The sequence below is a fragment of the Pan paniscus genome, chromosome 18, assembly GCF_029289425.2.
Source record: "Pan paniscus chromosome 18, NHGRI_mPanPan1-v2.0_pri, whole genome shotgun sequence".
Classification (NCBI taxonomy): domain Eukaryota; kingdom Metazoa; phylum Chordata; class Mammalia; order Primates; family Hominidae; genus Pan; species Pan paniscus.
The window spans coordinates 35227381-35252128 of NC_073267.2; the positions used below are offsets into that span (position 1 = coordinate 35227381).

A 24748-nucleotide genomic window follows, 5' to 3' on the forward strand; every position below is an offset into this window, starting at 1 on the left:
TTTTCAAGTCTTTATTTTTAAGAAACAGGGTCTCACTCTGTCACCCAGGTTAGAGTGAAGTAGCATGATCATAGCTCACTGCAGGCTTGATTTCCTGGGCTCAAGTGATGCTCCTGTCTCATCCACTTGAGTAGGTTGACTATAGACACGTGCCACCACACCCAGCTAATTTAAAACTTTTTTTTTAGGGACAGGATCTCACTATGTGGCCCAGGATGCCCTCAAACTCCTGACCTCAAATGATTCTCCCACCTTGGCGTCCCAAAGCATTGGGATTACAGGCATGAGCGAGCCACTGCAACTGGCCATGCTTTTGAAGTCTTATTTGAAAAATATTTTCCAAGTCTGTACTAAAGCGTTTGCCCTATGCAAATGCCCTATGCAAACTATGAAATAGTTTGGGCTGATTACATTTAATTCTTTAATCCAGTTTGACTTGATTTTTTTGGTATATGGTGAGTGGTAGGGGTGTAGTCTCATTCTTCTGCATATGGATATTCAATTTTTCCTGCATCATTTATTGAGGAAACTGTCTTTTCCCCAAAGTGTATTCTTGGCACATTTGAAAATCAGTTTGCTTTAGATGCATGAATGCATTTTTTGGCTCAGCAGGCATATTGGTCTATATGTCTGTTTGGTGCCAGTACAATACTGTTTAGTTTACTGTAGCTTTGTCGTAAATTTTGATGTAAGGTATTGTATTGTCTCCAGATTTATTCTTTTTGCTCAGGATTGTTTTGGCTATTCAGGGTCCCTTGTGGTTCCATATAAATTTAGAATTTTTTTTTCTATTTCTGTGAAGAATGCTGGTGACTTTTTGATCAGAGTTGCATTAAATCCATAGATCATTTGGGGTAATATGGCCATTTTGATTATATCTTTTCAATCTATGAACACAAGATATCTTTTCATTTATTCACATATATTTTATTTTTTCATCCATGCTTTGTAGTTTTAATGTAGGAATATTTCATCTTCTTAGTTACGTTCATTGCTAGGTATCTTAATTTTAGTACTTAGTAGTAGATGTCTTTTACATCTAAACTGGAAACGAGGAAGTTAAATGGTTCCTGTTAGAGACAAAAAGATCTTACATTTACAAAACCTGAACACAACACCAAACACCAAAAAAAAACAAAAAACAAAAAAAACCCAGAAACAGCAAAACTGTTAGGAGTAATAAATTCATTAAAGTTGCAGGATATAAAATTTGATAATTCCATTCACAATAGCTACAAAAAGAAAGTCAGTTCATTTAAAGTTCCTGTTTGTATATGGTACAAAGTGAGGTCCAACTTTATTCTTTCCCATGCAAATTTCTAGTATTTCTAACATTTTTTGGTGAGGAGACTGTTCTTTCCTCATTGTGTGTTCTTAGAACCCTTGTTGAAGATAAATTTACTATATACATGAGGATTTATGGGCTCTCTAATCTTTACATCATCTATAATACTTGTCTGTCTTTGAGTACCACACTGTTTTGATTACTATAGCTTTGTAATATGTCTTAAAATCAGAAAGTAGATGTCTCCTTTTTTTCCCCCCAAGATTGTTTGGCTATTTCTGATTTCTTGAAATTCCATAGATATTTTAGAATATTTTAATACTTCTGCAAAGAGATCTATTGGTATTTTGATAGAGAGTACATTGAATCTGTAAATCACCTTGGATAATATTGACATCTTAAGAATATTGAGTCTTCAAACTCTTAAACAAGTTTGTGTGTTTGAGACTGTTTAATTTCTACATATTTGTAGACCTGCCAGTTTTCTTTTCATTTTTAACTTAAAGCTATTCTGTTGTAGTCAAAAATAATACTTTGTGTGATTTCCATCTGTTTAAATTTGTTAAGACATTTTATGGCTTAAAAAGTTGTCTATCTGGAATAATGTACCATATGTGATTAAAGACATTGTGTATTTTGCTGTTGTTGGGTGACAAGTTATGTATATATGTTAAGTCTAATTGTCTTTAGTGTTCAAGTCTTCTGTTTCCTTATTGATCTTCTTTCTGTTTTTGGTTTTGTTCATTTTTGCATTACTGAAAGTGGAGTATGGAAGTCTTCTACTATTATTGTGCTGCTAGCTACTTGCTTCAATTCTGTGAAAGGTCACAATGTATATATGGGAGCTGCGACATTAGATGCATATATGCTAATGCTTGTTATAGCTTTCTGGTCAGTGGACACTATTATTATTATTATATAATGCCCTTTCTTGTATTTTGTGACAGTTTTTGATGTAATGTATATTTTGTCTGATAGTATTTTACTTTGCATTTAATTTCTTTTTTCCATGCTTTCATGTTCAGCCCATGTGTGTTTTTGTATCTAAAGTGGGTCTTTTATTGAAAGCATAGAGTCGGATCTTGTTTATTGAATTTCAGCCAAATTTTGTCTTGTGAATGATTTAATTATTTTTATATACAAAGTAATTACTGAAAGGGAATGACATTGCTTTTTGTTTTTTATTTTAGATCTTGTAGCTTTTTTGTTTCTGTTTTCCTCTTGCTGTCTTCCTTGGTGTTTTATTGATTTTTTTTTTATTGTGGCATATTTTGATTCCTTTCTCATTTCTTTTTGTGTATCTACTATAGGTATTTTTGTGGTTACCATAGATATTACACAAAACATCTTAAAATTATTAACAATTTGTATTAACCTGATAACTTTAGTAGCATACAAAAATCCTGCCTCTCTATGTCCCCTTATTGTATATTATTGAGGTCACAAATTATATGCTTTTTATTGTGAATCCATTAACACAGATTTACGGTTATTTTTAAGTGTTGTCTTTTCACACACATAGGCTCAAAATAAAGGGATGGTGGAAGATCTACCAAGCAAATGGAAAGCAAAAAAAGCAGGGGTTGCAATCCTGGTCTCTGATAAAACAGACTTTAAACCAACAAAGGTCAAAAGAGACAAGGCCATTACATAATGGTAAAGGGATCAATTCCGCAAGAAGAGCTAACTATCCTAAATATGTATGCACCCAATACAGGAGCACCCAGATTCATAAAGCAAGTTCTTAGAGACCTACAAAGAGACTTAGACTCCCACACAATAATAATGGGAGACTTTAACACCCCACTGTCAATATTAGATCAAGGAGACAGAAAATTAACAAGGATATCTAGGACTTGAAGTCAGCTCTGGACCAAGCAGACCTAATAGACATCTACAGAACTCTCCAACCCAAGTCAACAGAATATACATTCTTCTTAGCACCACATTGCACTTATTCTAAAATTGACTGCATAATTGGAAGTAAAACACTCTTCAGCAAATGTAAAAGAACAGAAATCACAACAAACTGTCTCTCAGACCACAGTGCAATCAAATTAGAACTCAGGGTTAAGACTCTCACTCAAAACTGCACAACTACATGGAAACTGAACAACCTGCTCCTGAATGACTACTGGGTAAATAACCAAATGAAGGCAGAAATAAAGATGTTCTTTGAAACCAATGAGAACAAAGACACAACATACCAGAATCTCTGGGACACATTTAAAGCAGTGTGTAGATGGAAATTTATAGCACTGAATGCCCACAAGAGAAAGCAGGAGAGATCTAAAAGCGACACCCTAACATCACGATTAAAAGAACTAGAGAAGCAAGAGGAAAAAATCTTAAAATTACATAGTGAAAGGAAAATGTGAGAGATGTGCCTAACTGTGGTGTTTAGGAACAGGAAGTCTACATACCTGTATGTATTTCAAAGTTAACAGGCTCTCTAATGCCTAGTTATTGGTTATACAGATTGCATAATGCCACTCAATATTTTTATTTAAAATACTTTATAAGCATATTATAAATGATATACTCATATGAGTGTATTTTCTAATAACCTAGATTGTAATATAAAACAAAAATGAATCAAGAAGTAAATTGCAATTAGGACTTCTTAATTACCTTTTTAGAAATTAATCTAGCTGCCAATTGCATTTTAATTGAACCCTTGGTGTCATCCATATATATATACACACACACACATACACACACACAATGTGTTTATATATATATATAAACTGTGTGTGTAGTGTATTCATTTCCACAAGATACTGAAAATTTTGTGTCGTCTTTGTATCCTATATTTCCATGTAATTAGTAATAATACAGAATTGTATCAGGTAAATTAAAAAAAAAAGAGAGCCATACAGTCACACACACGAGAAAGTGTTTGTCTTTTCAAATGTATAGCAGAATTAAAAGTATTCTATATACTATTATTACAATAATACCAAATACTTTATTTGTGTATATTATTACCTTAACCAGAAAACTTTATACTGTTACATGATTTTGTGTTCCTCCCTACCATCATGTTATTTTTCAATATAAAGAACTGACTCCTTTAGCATTTCTTGTATGATAGGTCTAATGGATATAAATTCATTTAGCTTTTATTAAGAATTCTTTATTTCTTTATTTTTTTTCCTGAAACGGAGTCTCGCTCTGCCGCCCAGGCTGGAGTGCGGTGGCGAGATCTTGGCTCACTGCAAGCTCCGCCTCCTGGGTTCATGCCATTCTCCTGCCTCAGCCTCTTGAGTAGCTGGGGCTACAGGTGCCTGCCACCACGCTCAGCTATTTTTTTGTATTTTTAGTAGAGATGGGGTTTCACTGCATTAGCTAGGATGGTCTCGATCTCCTGACCTCGTGATCCGCCCGTCTTGGCCTCCCAAAGTGCTGGGATTACAAGCATGAGTCACTGTGCCCAGCCCCAAGAATTCTTTATTTCTTTTTTTTTTTTTTTTACTTATTTTTATTTATTTATTTATTTTATTATTATTATACTTTAAGTTTTAGGGTACATGTGCACAATGTGCAGATTTGTTACATTTGTATACATGTGCCATGTTGGTGTGCTGCACCCATTAACTCGTCATTTAGCATTAGGTATATCTCCTAATGCTATCTATCCCTCTCCTCTCCCCCTACCCCACAACGGGCCCCAGTGTGTGATGTTCCCCTTCCTGTGTCCATGTGTTCTCTTTGTTCAATTCCCACCTATGAGTGAGAACATGCGGTGTTTGGTTTTTTGTCCTTGCGATAGTTTGCTGAGAATGATGGTTTCCAGCTTCATCCATGTCCCTACAAAGGACATGAACTCATCATTTTTTATGGCTGCATAGTATTCCATGGTGTATATGTGCCACATTTTCTTAATCCAGTCTATCATTGTTGGACATTTGGGTTGGTTCCAAGTCTTTGCTATTGTGAATAGTGCCGCAGTAAACATACATGTGCATGTGTCTTTAGAGCAGCATGATTTATAATCCTTTGGGTATATACCCAGTAATGGGGTGGCTGGGTCAAATGGTATTTCTAGTTCTAGATCCCTGAGGAATCACCACACCGACTTCCACAATGGTTGGACTAGTTTACAGTCCCACCAACAGTGTAAAAGTGTTCCTATTTCTCCACATCCTCTCCAGCACTTGTTTCCTGACTTAATGATCGCCATTGTAACTGGTGTGAGATGGTATCTCATTGTGGTTTTGATTTGCATTTCTCTGATGGCCAGTGATGATGAGCATTTTTTCATGTGTCTTTTGGCTGCATAAATGTCTTCTTTTGAGAAGTGTCTGTTCATATCCTTCACCCACTTTTTGATGGGGTTTTTTTTTCTTGTAAATTTGTTTGAGTTCATTGTAGATTCTGGATATTAGCCCTTTGTCTGATGAGTAGGTTGCAAAAATTTTCTCCCATTCTGTAGGTTGCCTGTTCACTCTGATGGTGGTTTCCTTTGCTGTGCAGAAGCTCTTTCATTTAATTAGATCCCATTTGTCAATTTTGGCTTTTGTTGCCATTGCTTTTGGTGTTTTAGACATGAAGTCCTTGCCCATGCCTATGTCCTGAATGGTATTACCTAGGTTTTCTTCTAGGGTTCTTAGGTTTTAGGTCTAATATGTAAGTCTTTAATCCATCTTGAGTTAATTTTTGTATAAGGTGTAAGGAAGGGATCCATTTTCAGCTTTCTACATATGGCTAGCCAGTTTTCCCAGCACCATTTATTAAATATGGAATCCTTTCCCCATTGCTTGTTTTTGTCAGGTTTGTCAAAGACCGGATGGTTGTAGATATGCGGCATTATTTCTGAGGGCTCTGTTCTGTTCCACTGGTCTATATCTCTGTTTTTGTACCAGTACCATGCTGTTTTGGTTACTGTAGCCTTGTAGTATAGTTTGAAGTCAGGTAGCGTGATGCCTCCAGCTTTGTTCTTTTGGCTTAGGATTGTCTTGGCGATGCAGGCTCTTTTTTGGTTCCAAATGAACTTTAAAGTAGTTTTTTCCAATTCTGTGAGAAAGTCATTGGTAGCTTGATGGGGATGGCATTGAATCTGTAAATTACCTTGGGCAGTATGGCCATTTTCACGATATTGATTCTTCCTACCCATGAGCATGGAATGTTCTTCCATTTGTTTGTATACTCTTTTATTTCATTGAGCAGTGGTTTGTAGTTCTCCTTGAAGAGGTCCTTCACGTCCCTTGTAAGTTGGATTCCTAGGTATTTTATTCTCTTTGAAGCAATTGTGAATGGGAATTCACTCATGATTTGGCTCTCTGTTTGTCTGTTATTGGTGTATAAGAATGCTTGTGATTTTTGCACATTGATTTTGTATCCTGAGACTTTGCTGTAGTTGCTTATCAGCTTAAGGAGATTTTGGGCTGAGACGATGGGGTTTTCTAGATATACAGTCATGTCATCTGCAAACAGGGACGATTTGACTTCCTCTTTTCCTAATTGAATGCCCTTTATTTCCTTCTCCTGCCTGATTGCCCTGGCCAGAACTTCCAACACTATGTTGAATAGGAGTGGTGAGAGAGGGCATCCCTGTCTTGTGCCAGTTTTCAAAGGGAATGCTTCCAGTTTTTGTCCATTCAGTGTGATATTGGCTGTGGGTTTGTCATAGATAGCTCTTATCTATGACGTCCCGTGAATACCTAATGTATTGAGAGTTTTTAGCATGAAGCGTTGTTGAATTTTGTCAAAGGCCTTTTCTGCATCTATTGTGATAATCATGTGGTTTTTGTCTTTGGTTCTGTTTATATGCTGGATTATGTTTCTTGATTTTCATATTTTGAACCAGCCTTGCATCCCAGGGATGAAGTCCACTTGATCATGGTGGATAAGGTTTTTGATGTGTTGCTGGATTCGGTTTACTAGTGTTTTATTGAGGATTTTTGCATCAATGTTCATCAAGGATATTGGTCTAAAATTCTCTTTTTTTGTTGTGTGTCTGCCAGGCTTTGGTCTCAGGATGATGCTGGCCTCATAAAATGAGTTAGGGAGGGATTCCCTCTTTTTCTGTTGACTGGAATAGTTTCAGAAGGAATGGTACCAGCTCCTCCTTGTACCTCTGGTAGAATTCGGCTGTGAATCCATCTGGTCCTGGACTTTTTTTGGTTGGTAAGCTATTAATTATTGCCTCAATTTCAGAGCCTGTTATTGGTCTGTTTAGAGACTCAACTTCTTCCTGGTTTAGTCTTGGGAGAGTGTATGTGTTGAGGAACTTATCCATGTCTTCTAGATTTTCTAGTTTATTTGTGTAGAGGTGTTTATAGTATTCTCTGATGGTAGTTTGTATTTCTGTGGGATTGGTGGTGATATCCCCTTTGTCATTTTTTATTGCGTCTATTTGATTCTTTTCTCTTTTCTTCTTTATTAGTCTTGCTAGGGGTCTATGAATTTTGTTGATCTTTTCAAAAAACCAGCTCCTGGATTCATTGATTTTTTGAAGGGTTTTTTGTTTCTCTGTTTCCTTCAGTTCTGCTCTGATCTTAGTTATTTCTTGCCTTCTGCTAGCTTTTGAATGTGTTTGCTCTTGCTTCTCTAGTTCTTTTAATTGTGATGTTAGGGTGTCGATTTTAGATCTTTCCTGCTTTCTCTTGTGGGCATTTAGTGCTATAAATTTCCCTCTGCACACTGCTTTGAATGTGTCCCAGAGATTCTGGTATGTTGTGTCTTTGTTCTCGTTGGTTTCAAAGAACATCTTTATTTATGTCTTCATTTCATTATGTATCCAGTAGTCATTCAGGAGCAGGTTGTTCAGTTTCCATGTAGTTGAGCAGTTTTGAGTGAGTTTCTTAATCCTGAGTTCTAGTTGGATTGCACTGTGGTCTGAGAGACAGTTTGTTATCATTTCTGTTCTTTTACATTTGCTGAGGAGTGCTTTACTTCCAACTATGTGGTCAATTTTGGAATAAGTGTGGTGTGGTGCTGAAAAGAATGTATATTCTGTTGATTTGGGGTGGAGAGTTCTGTAGATGTCTATTAGGTCCGCTTGGTGCAGAGCTGAGTTCAATTCCTGGATATCCTTGTTAACTTTCTGTCCTGTTGATCTGTCTGATGTTGACAATGGGGTGTTAAATCTCCCATTATTATTGTGTGGGAGTCTAAGTCTCTTTGTAGGACACTACGGACTTGCTTTATGAATCTGGGTGCTCCTGTATGGGGTACATATATATTTAGGATAGTTAGCTCTTCTTGTTGAATTGATCCCTTTACCATTATGTAATGGCCTTCTTTCTCTCTTTGGATCTTTGTTGGTTTAAAATCTGTTTTATCAGAGACTAGGATTGCAACCCCTGCCTTTTTTTGTTTTCCATTTGCTTGGTAGATCTTCCTCCATCCCTTTATTTTGAGCCTATATGTGTCTCTGCACATGAGATGGGTTTCCTGAATACAGCACACTGATGGGTCTTGACTCTTTATCCAATTTGCCAGTCTGTGTCTTTTAATTGGAGCATTTAGCCTGTTTACATTTAAGGTTAATATTATGTGTGAATTTGATCCTGTGATTATGATGTTAGCTGGTTATTTTGCTCATTAGTTGATGTAGTTTCTTCCTAGCCTTGATGGTCTTTACAATTTGGCATGTTTTTGCAGTGGCTGGTACCAGTTGTTCCTTTCCATGTTTAGTGCTTCCTTCAGGAGCTCTTGTAGGGCAGGCCTGGTGGTGACAAAATCTCTCAGCATTTGCTTGTCTGTAAAGTATTTTATTTCTCCTTCACTTATGAAGCTTAGTTTGGCTGGATATGAAATTCTGGGTTGAAAATTCTTTTCTTTAAGAATGTTGAATATTGGCCCCCACTCTCTTCTGGCTTGTAGAGTTTCTGCCAAGAGATCAGCTGTTAGTCTGATGGGCTTCCCTTTGTGGGTAACCTGACCTTTCTCTCTGGCTGCCCTTAACATTTTTTCCTTCCTTTCAACTTTGGTGAATCTGACAATTATGTGTCTTGGAGTTGCTCTTCTTGAGGAGTATCTTTGTGGCATTCTCTATATTTCCTGAATTTGAATGTTGGCCTGCCTTGCTAGATTGGGGAAGTTCTCCTGGATAATATCCTGCAGAGTGTTTTCCAACTTGGTTCCATTCTCCTCGTCACTTTCAGGTACACCAATGAGACGTAGATTTGGTCTTTTCACATAATCCCATATTTCTTGGAGGCTTTGTTCGTTTCTTTTTATTCTTTTTTCTCTAAACTTCTCTTTTCGCTTCATTTCATCTTCCATCACTGGTACCCTTTCTTCCAGTTGATTGAATCGGCTACTGAGGCTTGTGCATTCGTCACGTAGTTCGCGTGCCTTGGTTTTCAGCTCCATCAGGTCCTTTAAGGACTTCTCTGCATTGGTTATTCTAGTTAGCCATTCGTCTAATTTTTTTTCAAGGTTTTTAACTTCTTTGCCATGGGTTCGAACTTCCTCGTTTAGCTCAGAGTAGTTTGATCGTCTTGACGCCTTCTTCTCTCAACTTGTCAAAGTCATTCTCCGTCCAGCTTTGTTCCATTGATTTTGAGGAGCTGCGTTCCTTTGGAGGAGGAGAGGTGCTCTGATTTTTAGAGTTTCCAGTGTTTCTGCTGTTTTTTCCCCATCTTTGTGGTTTTATGTACCTTTGGTCTTTGATGATGGTGACGTACAGATGGGTTTTTGGTGTGGTTGTCCTTTCCGTTTGTTAGTTTTCCTTCTAACAGTCAGGACCCTCAGCTGCAGGTCTGTTTGAGTTTGTTGGAGGTCCACTCCAGACCCTGTATGCCTGAGTATCAGCAGTGGTGGCTGCTGAACAGCGGATATTGGTGAACCGCAAATGCTGCTGCCTGATCGTTCCTCTGGAAGTTTTGTCTCAGAGGAGTACCCGGCCATGTGAGGTGTCAGTCAGCTCCTACTGGGGGGTGCCTCCCAGATAGGCTAGTCAGGGACCCACTTGAGGAGGCAGTCTGCCCATTCTCAGATCTCAAGCTGTGTGCTGGGAGAACCACTACTCTCTTCAAAGCTGACAGACAGGGACATTTAAGTCTGCAGATGTTACTGCTGCCTTTTGTTTGTCTGTGTCCTGCCCCCAGAGGTGGAGTCTACAGAGGCAGGCAGGCCTCCTTGAGCTGTGGTGGGCTCCACCCAGTTGGAGCTTCCGGACCGCTTTGTTTACCTACTCAAGCCTGGGCAATGGTGGGCACCCCTCCCCCAGCCTCGCTGCCACCTTGCAGTTTGATCTCAGACTGCTGTGCTAGCAATCAGTGAGACTCCGTGGGCGTAGGAACCTCCGAGCCAGGTGCGGGATATAATCTCCTGGTGTGCCGTTTGTTAAGCCTATTGGAAAAGTGCTGTATTAGGGTGGGAGTGACCCGATTTTCCAGGTGCCGTCTGTCACCCCTTTCTTTGACTAGGAGAGGGAATTCCCTGACCCATTGCACTTCCCAGGTGAGGCAATGCCTCACCCTGCTTTGGCTCATGCACGGTGGGCTGCACCCACCGTCCTGCATCCACTGTCTGGCACTCCCCAGTGAGATGAACCCAGTGCCTCAGTTGGAAATGCAGAAATCACCCGTCTTCTGCGTGGCTCAGGCTGGGAGCTGTAGACTGGAGCTGTTCCCATTGGCCATCTTGGCTCCTCCCCCCAAAGTTCTTTTTTTCTAATTCATTTTTAAAGTATAGTTTGGGCAGATGTAGTGTTCATAGTAGGTAGTTGTCATTTTTTCATCACTTTCAATATATCATCCTGCCATCTTCTGGCTTGTGAGATTTTTTGCTGAGACATCTGTTGATCATTTTATAAGAGTGGCCTTGTACGTGCCAAGTCATCTTTTTCTTTCTGACTTCAAGATTCTCTTTGTCACTTTTGAATTTCTGATTATAATGTCTCATGTGAGTCTCTTTGTGTTGCTGCTAGAGTTGGTTGAACTTTAAATTTTAGGCCATTTTCTCCATCAAATTGGTCTTAGTCATTATTACTTCCAATAAATTTTCTGCTCTTTTTCAGTTTAGAATTCTCATGAGTATGTTGGCCTACTTGATAGTATCCCATAGGTTTACTAGGCTCTTTTTTTCTTCATTTTTTAATCCTGTTTGCCTTCCTGACTTTAAAATTTCAAATGACCTGTTATCAAGTGTGCTGGGGATTTTGTACCTGCTACATCAGGTCTGCTGTAGACCTCATCTAGTGAATCTTTAAATTTAGTTTTTATTTTTTACCTCCACACTTTGTGTTTTTATAGGTTTAATCTCTGTTCATTTTCATCATCCATTTTCTCTTTTAGTTTAGTTGTGTTCTCCTTTAGTTGTTTGAACATTTTTAATATAAATATTTTAGCCAGTTATGTGGCTCATGCCTGTTATCCCAGCTACTTTGGAGGTTGAAGTTGGAGGATCATTTGAGGCCAGGAGTTTGAGACCTGCCTGAGCAATATATTGAGACCCTGTGTCTATAAAAAATAATAAATATGGCTGGGCGCAGTGGCTCATGCCTATAATCCCAGCAATTTGGGAGGCCGAGGTGGGCGGATCACGAGGTCAGGAGATCGAGACCGTCCTGGCTAACATGATGAAACCCCGTCTCTACTAAAAATAGAAAAAAAAAAAAAATTAGCCGGGTGTGGTGACGGGCGCCTGTAGTCCCAGCTACTCAGGAGGCTGAGGCAGGAGAATGGCCTGAACCCGGGAGGCGGAGCTTGCAGTGAACCAAGATAGCGCCACTGCACTGCAGCCTGGGCGACAACGCAAGACTGTCTCAAAAAAAAATAATAATAATAAATACACTAGGTGTGATGGTGCATGCCTGTAGTTTTAGGTACTCAGGAAGCTGAGGCAGGAGAATCCGTTAACTTCAGAAATTTATGCCTGCAGTGAGCGGTGATTGTGCCACTGCTCCCTAGTTTGGGTTTTTTTGAGAAATGTCCCTTCAAGTCTTGTGCCCATTTTTGATTGGATTATTAGATTGTTTCTTAAAGAGTTGTTTGAGCTCCTTACATATTCTGATTATTGATCCTTTGTCAGATGGGTAGTTTGTGAATATTTTCTCCCATTCTGTGGGTTGTTTCTTCACTTTATTGAGTATTTCCTTTGTTGTCCAGGTGCTTTTTAACTTGACATGATCCCATGTGTCCATTTTTGCTTTGTTTCCCTGTGCTTTAATACATTACTTAAGAAATTTTTACACCAACCGTTGTCCTGGAGAGTTTCCCCAATGTTTTCTTGTAGTAGTTTCATAGTTTGAAATCTTAAAGTCCTTAATCCATTCTGATTTGATTTTTGTGTATGGTGAGAGATAGGGGTCTAGTTTCTGTTTTTAATGAATAGCTTGTCTTCGTATATATGGATATCCAGTTTTTTTTTAGCACTGGTTATTGAAAAAAACTGTCCTTTCTCTAGTGTATATTCTTAACATCTTTGTTAAAAACGAGTCCACTCAAAGTGTCTGGAGTTGTTTTTGGGTTCTCTATTCTGTTGCATTGGTCTGTGTGTCTGTTTTTATGCCAGTACCATGCCATTTTGATTACTACAGCTCTTTAGTGTAATGTGAAATCAGATAATGTGACTCCTTAAGTTTTGTTCTTTTAGCTTAGGATAGCTTTGCTATTCTGAGTCTTTTGTGGTTCCATATATATTTTAGGATTGTTTTTTCTAATTCTGTGAAGAATGTCATTAGTATTTTGATAGGGATTGCATTGAATCTGTAGATTGTTTTGAGTAGTATGGATATTTTAACAATATTGATTCTTCCAATCCATTGACATGGGATATTTTTCGTGTGTGTGTGTGTGTGTGTGTGTGTTTGTGTGTGTGTCCTCTTCTATTTCTTTTCTTTCTTTTTTTTTTTTTTTGACGTGTCTCCCTCTTGTCGCCCAGGCTGGAGTGCAGTAGTGCGATCTCGGCTCGGCTCACTGCAACCTCCGCCTCCCGGGTTCAAGTGATTCTCCTGCCGCAGCCTCCCAAGTAGCTGGGACTCCAGGCATGCGCCACCGTGCCTGGCTAATTTTTTGTATTTTTAGTAGAGACGGAGTTTCACCATGTTGACTATGCTGGTCTCAAACTCCTGACCTCAAGTGATCTGCCCATCTCGGCCTCCTAGGGTGCTGGGATTACAGGTGTGAGCCACTGCACCCAGCCATCCTCTTCAATGTCTTTCATTCATGTTTTATAGTTTTCATTGTACAGATCTTTCACTTCTTTGGTTAAGTTAATGTCTAGGTATTTAATTTTATTTGTGGCTACTGTAAATGGAATTACTTTCTAATCTCTTTTTTCAGATTCTCTGTTGGCATATAGAAATGCTACTGATGTTTGTATGTTCATTTTATATCCTGCAACTTTATCAGTTCTTATTGTTTTTTGGTGGAGTCTTTAGATTTTTCTTAATATAAGACTGTACCATCTGCAAACAAGAATAATTTGATGACTTCCTTTCCAATTTGGATGCCATTTATTTTTTTCTCGTTTTACTGCTGCTGTAGCTAGCACTTCCAGTACTATGTCGAATAACAGTGGTGAAAGTGGACATCCTTGTTATGTTCCAGATCTTAGAGAAAAGACTTTCAGATTTTTTTCCTCCATTCAGGATGATACTAGCTGTGGATCTGTCATATATGGTTTTTATTATTTTGAGGTATGTTCTTTCTATACCCAGCTTTTTGAGAGTTTTTATTATCAAAGGATGTTGAATTTTATTAAATCCTTTTTTCAGCAGCAGTTGAAATGATCATATGATTTTGTCCTTCATTCTGTTGATGTATCATATTGATTGATTGCATATGATGAACCATTCTTGCATCCCTGGGATAAATCCCACTTTGTCATAATGAACAATCTTTTAATGTGTTGTTGAATTCTGTTTGCTAACACTTTGTTATTTTTACATAAATATTTATTATAGATATTGGTGTACAGTTTTCATCTTTTGATGTATCTTTTTCTGATTTGGGTATTATGGTAATACTGGCCTCAAAGAATGAGTTGGGAAGTATTCCTTCCTCCTGTGTTTTGGAAGTTTTTGAGTAGGGCTGGTATTAGATCTTTAAATGTTGGGTAGAATTTAGTGGTGAAGCCATCAGGTCCTGGGCTTTTCTTTACTGGGAGACTTTTTATTATGGCTTTGAACTTGTTACTTCTTATTGGTCTGTTCATGTTTTGGATTTCTTCGTTGTTTAATCTTGGTAAGTTGTATATATCTGGGAACTTACCTATTTTTGTTAGATTTTCCAATTAGTTGGCATACAGTTGTTAATAATAGCCACTAATAATCTTTTGAATTTCTGCAGTATCAGTTATAATGTCTCCTTTTTCATCTCTGATTTTATGTGGGTCTTCTTTTTTTCTTAGTCAAGCTAAAGGTTTATAAATTTTATTTATCTGCTTAAAAAATCAACTTTTCATTTCATTGATTTTTTTTGTATTTTTTATTTGAATTTTATTTCTGCTGTGATGTTTATTATAATTTTTGTTTTGCTGTTTTTTCTTTAAGATGCAACATTAGGTTATATGTTTTTTTTCTTTTTTGATGTAAGCACATATATCTATACATTTCTCACTCAGTACTGCTTTTGCTGTATCCCATAGGTTTTGGTATGTGTTTTTTCATTATTTGTTTGAAGAAATTTCTCAATTTCGTTCTTAATTTCTTTACTGATCCAATTTTCATTGAGGAGCGTATTGTTTAATTTACATTTGTTTGTATAGTTTCCAAAATTCTTGTTACTGATTTCTAGTTATATTCCATTGTGGGCAGAGATGTTTGATATTATTTCACTTTTCTGAATGTTTTAAGACTTGTTTTGTAACCTAAAATGTTGTGTATCTGAAAATTATCTATGTGCTGAGAAGAATGTGTGTTCTGTAGCCATTAGATAAAATGTTCTGCAAATATTTATTAGGTATATTTGGTTTATAGCACAGATTAAGTCTGATGTTTCTTTCATGATTTTCTATCTGTAAGATCTGTACAATGCTGAAAGTGGTGTGTTGAAGTCTCAATTATTATTGTATTGGGGCCTCTCTCTTTAGCTCTAATACTCTATGTCTCAGTGCTTTAGTGTAGGGTGCATGGATATTTAAAATTGTTATATTCTCTGACTGAATTGATCCCTTTATCATAAAATGACATTTGTTCTGTCTTCACAGTTTTTATCTTGAAATATATTTTATCTGATGTAAGTATAGCTACTTTGGTTCTTTTTTTTTGTTTTCATTGGCATGGAACATTTTTCCATTCTTTTATTTTTCAGTCTATGTGTATCTTTATAGGTGAAGTGTATTTCTTGTGGGCAGCAGATAATTGGGTCTTCCTTTTTCTTTTTTTCACCCATTCTGTGTCATCTAATTGGAATGTTTAGTGCATTTCCATTCAGCGTTATTATTGATAAGTATGTGTTCACTCCTGCCATTTTGTTATTTGTTTTTGCATCTTCTCTTTCTTTTGTCCTTCCTTCCTGTCTTCATTTTAGTGAACATGATTTTTCTTGGTGGTATGATTTAATTTCTTGCTTTTTGGTTTCTGTGTCTGTTGTATGTTTTTTTATTTGAGGTTACCATGAAACTTACAAATACTATCTTATAACCTATTGTTTTAACTGCTGACAACTTCACACTGATTGCCTAAGTGAACAAATAAGCAATAAGAAAACTAGTAAAAACTCTACCTTAACTTTGCTTCCCCATTTTTCAACTTTTTGTTGGTTCTCTTTATGTCTTATTGTACTGCCTTTGTCTTGAAACATTGTTGTAGTTGTATTGAGTCATCATTGAGTATTTCTACTTGAGTATTTTACACACCACAATTACCATATTATAATACTCAGTTTTTCTCTGTGCTATTACCAATGAGTTCTGTACCTTCAGATGACTTCTTATTGTTCATTAACATTCTTTTCTTACAGATGGAAGAGAATGCCCCTTAGTATTACTTGTAGGACAGGTCTGGTTTTAATGAAATCTCTCAGTGTTTGTCTGGGAAGGTCATTTTTTTCTCCTTCATGGCTATGGAATATTTTCACGGGATAGACTATTCTAGTGTAAAAGCTTTGCTACTTCAGCACTTTAAATATGTCATGCTATTCTCTCCTGGCCTGTAAGATTTCCACTGAAAATCTGCTGCCAGACATACTGGAGTTTCATTGTATGCTGTTTTTCTTGCTGCTTTTAGGATCCTTTATTCTTAATTTTTGGGAGTTTGATTATTAAATGTCTTGAGGTAGTCATCTTTGGGTTCAATCTGCTTTGTGTTCTGTAACCTGGTTGTACTTGGATATTGATATCTTTATAGATTTGGGAAGTTCTCTGATTGTATTCTTGAAACTTTCTACCCCTTTCTCTTTCTCTCTTTAAGGCTAACAACTCTTAGATTTGCCCTTTTCAGGGTGTTTTCTAAATCTTGTAGGCATACTTCATTCTTTTTTGTCTTCTCTACATATTTTCAAATTGCCTATGTTCAAGCTCAATAATTTTTTCTTTTGCCTGATCAGTTTTGCTATTAAAAGACTGATGCATTCTTCAGTATGCCAATTGCTTTTTTAACTTCAATTTCTGCTTGATTCCTTTTAATTATTTCAACCTCTTTGTTTGATTTATCTGATAGAATCTGAATTCCTTCTCTATTTTATCTTGAATTTGTTTCCTCAACACAACTATGTTGAATCATCTGTCTGAAAAGTTACTTATTTTGTTTCTCCAGGATTGGCCTCTTGTGCCTTATTCAGTTTGTTAGGTGAGGCCATAATTTACTGGATGGTCTTAATGTGTAGATGTTCATCTGTGTCTTGGCATTGAAGAGTTAGGCATTTATTGTAGCCTTCGCAGTCTGGGCTTTGTGTCCACCCTTGTTGGGAAAGCTTTCCAGAATTTGAAGGTACTTGGATCTCAAACTCAATAACGTTGTTCTTGCAGACTCATAGAGGTACCATGTGGTTGGTCTTGGTTAAAATCGATGAATTATCTGGATTACCAAGCAGAGACTCTTGTTCTCTTCCCTTAGTTTCTTTCAGATGAATGGAATTTCTTTCTCTATGCTGAGCTACCTGGAGCTGGGGTGGGATGACACAAGCTTCCCTGTTGCCCCCACCACTGGGACTGTGCTAATTTAGACCTGAAGTGAGCACAGCACTGGGTGTCACCCAAGGCCCAGTGTAATTACTGCCTGGCTACCACCTAAGTTTACTCAAGACCTTAGGCCTCTACAATCAGCAGGTGGTAACCAGCCAGGTTTGTGTCTCCTCAGGGCAGTGAGTTCCCTTTGGCCCCAGGTAGGTTCAGAGATATTGTGTGGGAGCCAGGTATTGAAGTCAGAAGCCTTATTTATCTCGTGTTCTATTCTACTGCAGCTAAGCTGGCATTCAAATTACAAGACAACATCCTTACCACTCCTCCCTCCCCTTTCTGTAGGCAGAGGACCCTCACAATGTGTCTGCCACCACCACCAGCCCACAGGGGTTTCCACTGGGCTATCACTGATGTTCACTCAACACCCAAGCACTCTTCAGTCAGCTTATGATGACTGCTTCCACAACTGGGACTTACTCTTTGGTGCAGGGCAGGTCCAGAAATGCTGACTCAGGGACCCTAAGAGTCTGCTTGGTGCTCTACCCCACTGTGGCCAAGGTGGTACCTCAGGTGCAAGACAGAATGCCATTTACTTTTTCCTCTGCTTTGCTCAAACAGAAGGTGTCTTTCACTATACCCACCACAGTGGGAAATGTTCTGGGTCACACCTGAAGCCAGCACATCTCGGAGTCCAATGTTCATGATGTGTTATTGGGGTACCACTGTTGGTTATTCAGAGACCAGCAGCTCCTAAGTCAGAAGGTGATGAATCCTGCCAGGTCTCTGCTGTGATAGGGCAGCACTGGGTTCATTGTAGTCCCCTAGTCACTGTGCTCTCCGTCTCCCAAATGAACAGATTTCTCCCCGCCATGCAGATGCTGCTGAGGGGCAAGGGCAAGGTGGCACAAGCACTCCCTTTCCTTCACTGTTGGTGTCTTAGTAGTAGTTCACGTGCCACTTTATTGTAGTAAAGTTTGTATATCAATTGAGAAAACACGGCCTCAGGTTTTTCACTCAACTGTTGTTGTATTCTCAACTTAGCATAATTTTGTATATTAGATTTGTAAAATATATGTACCTGAATCTAGTAATTGGAATTCTTAAAATTTTTATATCTTTCAGATGTGTTTTCGCATTATAACAAGGACCTGTTGACAGAGCACTGCACAGAAGCTTCATTCCAAAAAGTGATATCGAGGAGACATGGGAGCTGTGATCTTGAGAATTTACATTTAAGAAAAAGGTGGAAAAGGGAGGAGTGTGAAGGGCACAATGGATGTTATGATGAAAAGACTTTTAAATATGATCAATTTGATGAGTCCTCTGTTGAAAGTTTGTTTCACCAGCAAATACTTTCTTCTTGTGCCAAAAGCTATAACTTTGATCAATATAGGAAGGTCTTTACTCATTCACCATTGCTTAATCAACAAGAGGAAATAGATATTTGGGGAAAACATCACATATATGATAAAACTTCAGTGTTATTTAGGCAGGTCTCTACTCTAAATAGTTACCGAAATGTTTTTATTGGAGAGAAAAATTATCATTGCAATAATTCTGAAAAAACCTTGAACCAAAGCTCAAGCCCTAAAAATCATCAGGAAAATTATTTTCTAGAAAAACAATACAAATGTAAAGAATTTGAGAAAGTCTTTCTTCAGAGTATGCATGGGCAAGAGAAACAAGAACAGTCTTACAAATGTAATAAATGTGTAGAAGTTTGTACCCAGTCATTAAAACATATTCAACATCAGACCATCCATATCAGAGAAAACTCATATAGATATAACAAATATGATAAAGACCTTAGTCAGTCATCAAATCTTAGAAAGCAGATAATCCATAATGAAGAGAAACCATACAAATGTGAAAAATGTGGGGATAGCTTTAACCATAGTTTGCACCTTACTCAACATCAGATCATTCCTACCGAAGAGAAACCTTATAAATGGAACGAATATGGCAAGGTCTTTAACCTTAACTGTAGTTTATACCTGACTAAACAGCAGCAAATTGATACTGGAGAAAACCTTTACAAATGTAAAGCATGTAGCAAATCTTTTACTCGTTCCTCCAATCTTATTGTGCATCAGAGAATTCACACTGGAGAGAAACCATACAAATGTAAAGAATGTGGCAAAGCCTTTCGCTGTAGTTCATACCTTACTAAACATAAGCGAATTCATACTGGAGAGAAACCTTATAAATGTAAAGAATGTGGAAAAGCTTTTAACCGTAGTTCATGCCTTACTCAACATCAGACAACTCATACAGGAGAAAAACTTTACAAATGTAAAGTATGTAGCAAATCTTATGCTCGTTCTTCAAATCTTATTATGCATCAGAGAGTTCATACTGGAGAGAAGCCTTATAAATGTAAAGAATGTGGCAAAGTCTTTAGCCGTAGTTCTTGCCTTACTCAACATCGGAAAATTCATACTGGAGAAAATCTTTACAAATGCAAAGTATGTGCTAAACCTTTTACTTGTTTCTCAAATCTTATTGTGCATGAGAGAATTCATACTGGAGAGAAACCCTATAAATGTAAAGAATGTGGCAAAGCCTTTCCTTATAGTTCACACCTTATTCGACATCATCGAATTCATACTGGAGAAAAACCATACAAATGTAAAGCATGTAGCAAATCTTTTAGTGACTCCTCAGGTCTTACTGTGCATCGGCGAACTCATACTGGAGAGAAACCCTATACATGTAAAGAATGTGGCAAAGCCTTTAGTTATAGTTCAGATGTTATTCAGCATCGGAGAATTCATACTGGCCAGAGACCCTACAAATGTGAAGAATGTGGCAAAGCCTTCAACTATAGGTCATACCTCACTACACATCAGAGAAGTCATACTGGAGAGAGACCCTACAAATGTGAAGAATGTGGCAAAGCCTTCAACTCTAGGTCATACCTCACTACACATCGGAGAAGTCATACTGGAGAGAGACCCTACAAATGTGATGAATGTGGTAAAGCCTTCAGCTATAGGTCATACCTCACTACACATCGGAGAAGTCATAGTGGAGAGAGACCCTACAAATGTGAAGAATGTGGCAAAGCCTTTAACTCTAGGTCATACCTCATTACACATCAGAGAAGTCATACTAGAGAAAAACTTTAAAAATGTAAAACATGGAGCAGATTTTTTACTTGTTACCCATGTCTTATTGTGCATCAGATAATTTATATGGGAGTGAAACCCTACAAATGTTAAGAATGTGGCATAACCTTTAACTATTTTCAAGCCTTACACAATAGCAGAGAATATAAACTGAAAAAATCCATACAAATATTAAAAATGTGGCAAATTATTTTAAACTGTGCTCAACCCTTACTCAAGATAATCCATACTAGAGAAACACTATAGATGTAAAAATGTGAAAAGTTTTATTCAAAATATCAAACTTATGAGTCACCTAGGGGTTCATAGAAAAAGGAAGTTTGCAGATGCAATAAATGTGAGGAGGTATTTAATAAAAAATGAAGTCTAAATGTGTCAGAGAATTTATGTGAGAAAGGACTAAAGCACAGACACTTTCAGCCTTTATACTAAATAAGAGTATTTTTTATACAGAATAATCTAAAGGCAAAATAATTAGATAATTTATTTGCTTATATGTTTTAAAGTAGCAAGAACATTGATGTTTTGACAGGTATATTTCATAGATACTTCATTTGTATTTACAGTATTTGAGGTTTTTGGAAAGCAAATATTATTATATAATTCAGCTTTCAAATCTGTTGCTGCTTTTCCTTAATCCGTGGCGTTCATGTGAAAATATGTGTTCTGTTTTTTTTCTGCATCAGAACAATGTGAGGTCATTCTACGTTAATATCATTAATATCAGCATTTTTCATGGAAGTTTAATGCCAAATGTAAAACACATGAAAAATTTTTAAAATATGCTCTTTGTGTTTGAATAAAGTAGTAATGCATGTAAACATATACGTGTTTAGAGCACTTTTCTATATTAAAGTAAGAGGGATATTCTGAATTTTTGAAATTACTTCAATTCCTCCATAAGTTTAAAAAAAATAAAAAAGACTTCATTTAAAGCAGAGGTCCCCATTCCCAGGCTGTAGACCGGTTACTGGTCTGTGGCCTGTTAGAAACTGAGCTGCACCAGTAGGACGTGAGTGGTGGGTGAGCAAGCATTACCACCTGAGCTCTGCCTCCTCTCAGATGAGTGGTGGCATTAGATTTTCATAAACCCTATTGTGAACTATGCATGTGAGGGATCTAGGTTGTGTGCTCCTTAGGAGACTCCAACTAATGCCTGATGACCTGAGGCAGAACATTTTCATCCCAAAACCATCTCTCTCCTTGCCAGTTTGTAGAAAAATTGTCTTCCATGAAACCAATCCCTGGTGCCAAAAAGGTTAGGACCACTGAGTTGAAGTACTAACATATCTTTAAAACAGAATAAAGTAGGAGTCTTTAGTATTATTTGATGTGATAGAATACATAGTGAAAAAGTTGAGTATTTGATGTGATGAGAAGAACATCTTCACCTGTATCGGGGAAATGTGAAGATAATTCCTATCAACATTCACTAAATAATTAGCCTCACTTTAAAAAAACGTAGAAAACAGAACTGCAAGATTAGTATATTGGAAAAAAGGAATGCTTCTTGAGTACTTGTAACTGTATTTTGACCAGGAAGAATATAGTGGATTTTAAAATGCTGTAGACTATGGGTGAACTTAATTTCTTTTAATAAAATGAGTTGGTTTTTCATGTTTTAACACTGATGTACAATGAATGAAATGTTGTACTGACACCAGTGTTAAACTATTCCATCTTATCTAAGATTGTGGTTAACAGATGGAAATAATATACTATGGGTTAACAGTGAAATGTCTTCCCTAATATTCCTTTTGCTGGAGGACTTAAACTTTCAATAATTTGGAGAATAGTTTTCTCATAGTGACTATCTTGATAATGATTAGATAAGGCAGGTAAGATTGAAAGGCCACAACTTAGCAGCAAATGTTTTACATTCATTTGAGAGCCAGTTTGTAAGTAGTTCACCAAAAGATGTTGGGTTAAAGCAGTGGTTTGAATTAATTGCATAGCATTCATATAACAGAATACAACTCAGCCTAAAGCTCACACCCTATATGAATCTCATAGACCTCGTAAGTGAAAAAAGGTAGACATAAAATTGTGTTTTGTATATTTATGTATTGTATTATTTCAGGCAAAATAAACCTATGGTGAAATAAACACATTGATAGCCTCTGGCTGAGGAAGAAAAGATAGGTGCCTGGGACAAAACAAGAGTGAATTTTCTGAAGATGATGAAAATGTTCTGTTTCTAAACTAGGTGAAGGTCGTAAGGGTTTATTTGTCAAAAATTTACAACTAGAGTTTGTGTCAGCCCATTGGTGCTGCAGAGTCTGTTTCCTTTGGGTTGGGACCTCATTCCTTTGAGTTGGGACTTCACCTCATTGAAGTCCTGGCAGAGTCACTAGAAGAGATGTGATGATCTTGTCCCAGACCCCAAGAGTGGATTCTTGAATCTCACACAGGAAAGAATTCTTGGTGAGTTGCAGAGTAGTAAAGTTTATTAGAGACTACTCAGTTACAGAGTAGGGCATCCTCAGAAAGCAGGAAGAGGAATGCCTTGCAATGAGAAGAGATAGTTTATTGAAAGCTCCTCTGTTAGAGTAGGCCTTCCTCAGAAAGCAAGAGGAGAAATGCACCCATTTCAAATGGTTATATAGGTTATTAAGAATGGTATACTTTATTACAGAGGATTCTAATCAGCTTATGACAGGCTATTAGTATTGTTACTTTTCTATGTTACTATTGATTTCAGCAAGAATTTATGAGTACTATTTTTAAAGCAAAACATACTTAAACTAATAATGCTTTTTCTTAAAGTACTGGGACATTTTCTTAAGTTTTGAGTTCTTATTTAGTTGATTAACATCATTAACTCAGTGTCTCAACCATAAACATCTTGTGACCAAGAGTGCCCGGCCCCCTCGGAAAGTAATCCAGCAGGTTTGGCTTTTTTTTTTTTTTTTTTTCTTGAGACAGAGTCTTGCTGAGTTGCCCAGGCTGGAGTGCAGTGGTGCAATCTCGGCTCACTGCAATCTCCGCCTCTTGGGCGTAAGCCATTCTCCTGCCTCAGCCTCCCGAGTAGCCGGGATTACAGGTGCCCACCACCACACCCGGCTAATTTATATATTTTTAGTAGAGACAGGGTTTCACCACGTTGGCCAGGCTGTTTTTGAACCTCTGACCTCAGGTGATCTACCCACTTCAGCCTCCCAAAGTGTTGGGATTACAGGTGCAAGCCACTGTGCCCGGCCATAGGTTTGGCTTTACCTGGCCTTTATTCAAGATAGGGCCACTAGTTAGGATACTTCTGGCAGAATTAGCATGATTGTTATCTGAGAGTGGTCTATCACACTGCAGTGAGGAAGGGTGTTGAACAGCGACTAAGGTGTAATGGCTGCGCATTTGGCTACAGAGGTCCAGCTAGCAGCAAAAGTATAATGACTTGAGTAGGAATTACAGTTAGGAAAAGGATTTTTAAAGAGCTCTATAGTCCAAAGTTGACTTAATAAAAACTGATATTTACTCTATGTACATACACATATGCATGGTTTTAAGATCTCCTCTCTCTGTAAAAGTCAAATGAATTCTGTTTCTCCATTTACTTCTGTCTGTCCTTCCTCTTGCCACTCCAAATGCCACATGAGGGGAACCCCCCCCAAAAAAAGAATTCTAACAGAATTCTAGCCTAGAATCACAGAAAACAGAAAAGTTGGCACAGTCTCCTCCTCTTGGGAGGAAACTGCTTTTTCTCATGAGGCCCTCAGAGTTGTAAGCAGAGAGATCCCTCTCAGGTCTAACACTCTGCTCTTTTTTGTATTGCATTACTTGATCTCCTTGGCTTTGGGGGATACCAGAGATTACATTGTACTATGAGAGAACTTGACTAGGTGGATGTAATTGCTGGTGAGTCACTGGCAAGAGCTATGGTGTTAGAGGGCTGACAGCAGTCGCTTACAGTAAATGTTTATTACTCTAGAGAGTTGCTTATTTCTTTGGGTGTTTGGATAGAAAAAGAATGATTTAGAATGTAGAGGCTACAGAAACAGCCCCCAAGCCACCCCACCGAGGGGTAAGACACCCATGTGGGATGCAGTAATCATAGTGTGTGCTGGCATAGGATTGCCTACCAACCTCAAAGGAATGTCCCTCTACTGAGGTGCACTATGGAATCATTGAACTGCCCAGTTCTCTGGCATGGCATTTCTTTTGGGGGCTCAGAATTCAATGTAAAAACGGGATTCTTGATTTGGGAGGATCTAAGTGTTATGCCTTCCAGCTGCTCCTGCTTTGCACATATTTAAATATTAAGCCCTAAAAACTGCATGCTTCCTTTGCTTTATTTATTAAGTGGCTCCACCCTGAAGCC

The 24748-nt window shown here is 37.7% G+C and overlaps 1 protein-coding gene across 2 annotated transcripts in view; it reads left to right on the forward strand.

The window, feature by feature from the left end:
- Positions 1-21258, forward strand: part of ZNF267 (zinc finger protein 267) — a 44543-nt gene extending 23285 nt beyond the window's left edge. For both annotated transcript variants that reach the window (XM_008962949.4, XM_003804714.5), the window contains one exon: positions 18428-21258. In XM_008962949.4, coding sequence (XP_008961197.3) covers positions 18428-20433 — 2006 coding nt within the window. In that variant the 3' untranslated portion in view covers positions 20434-21258. The remainder of the gene's footprint in view (positions 1-18427) is intronic.
- Positions 21259-24748: the final 3490 nt, after the last annotated feature.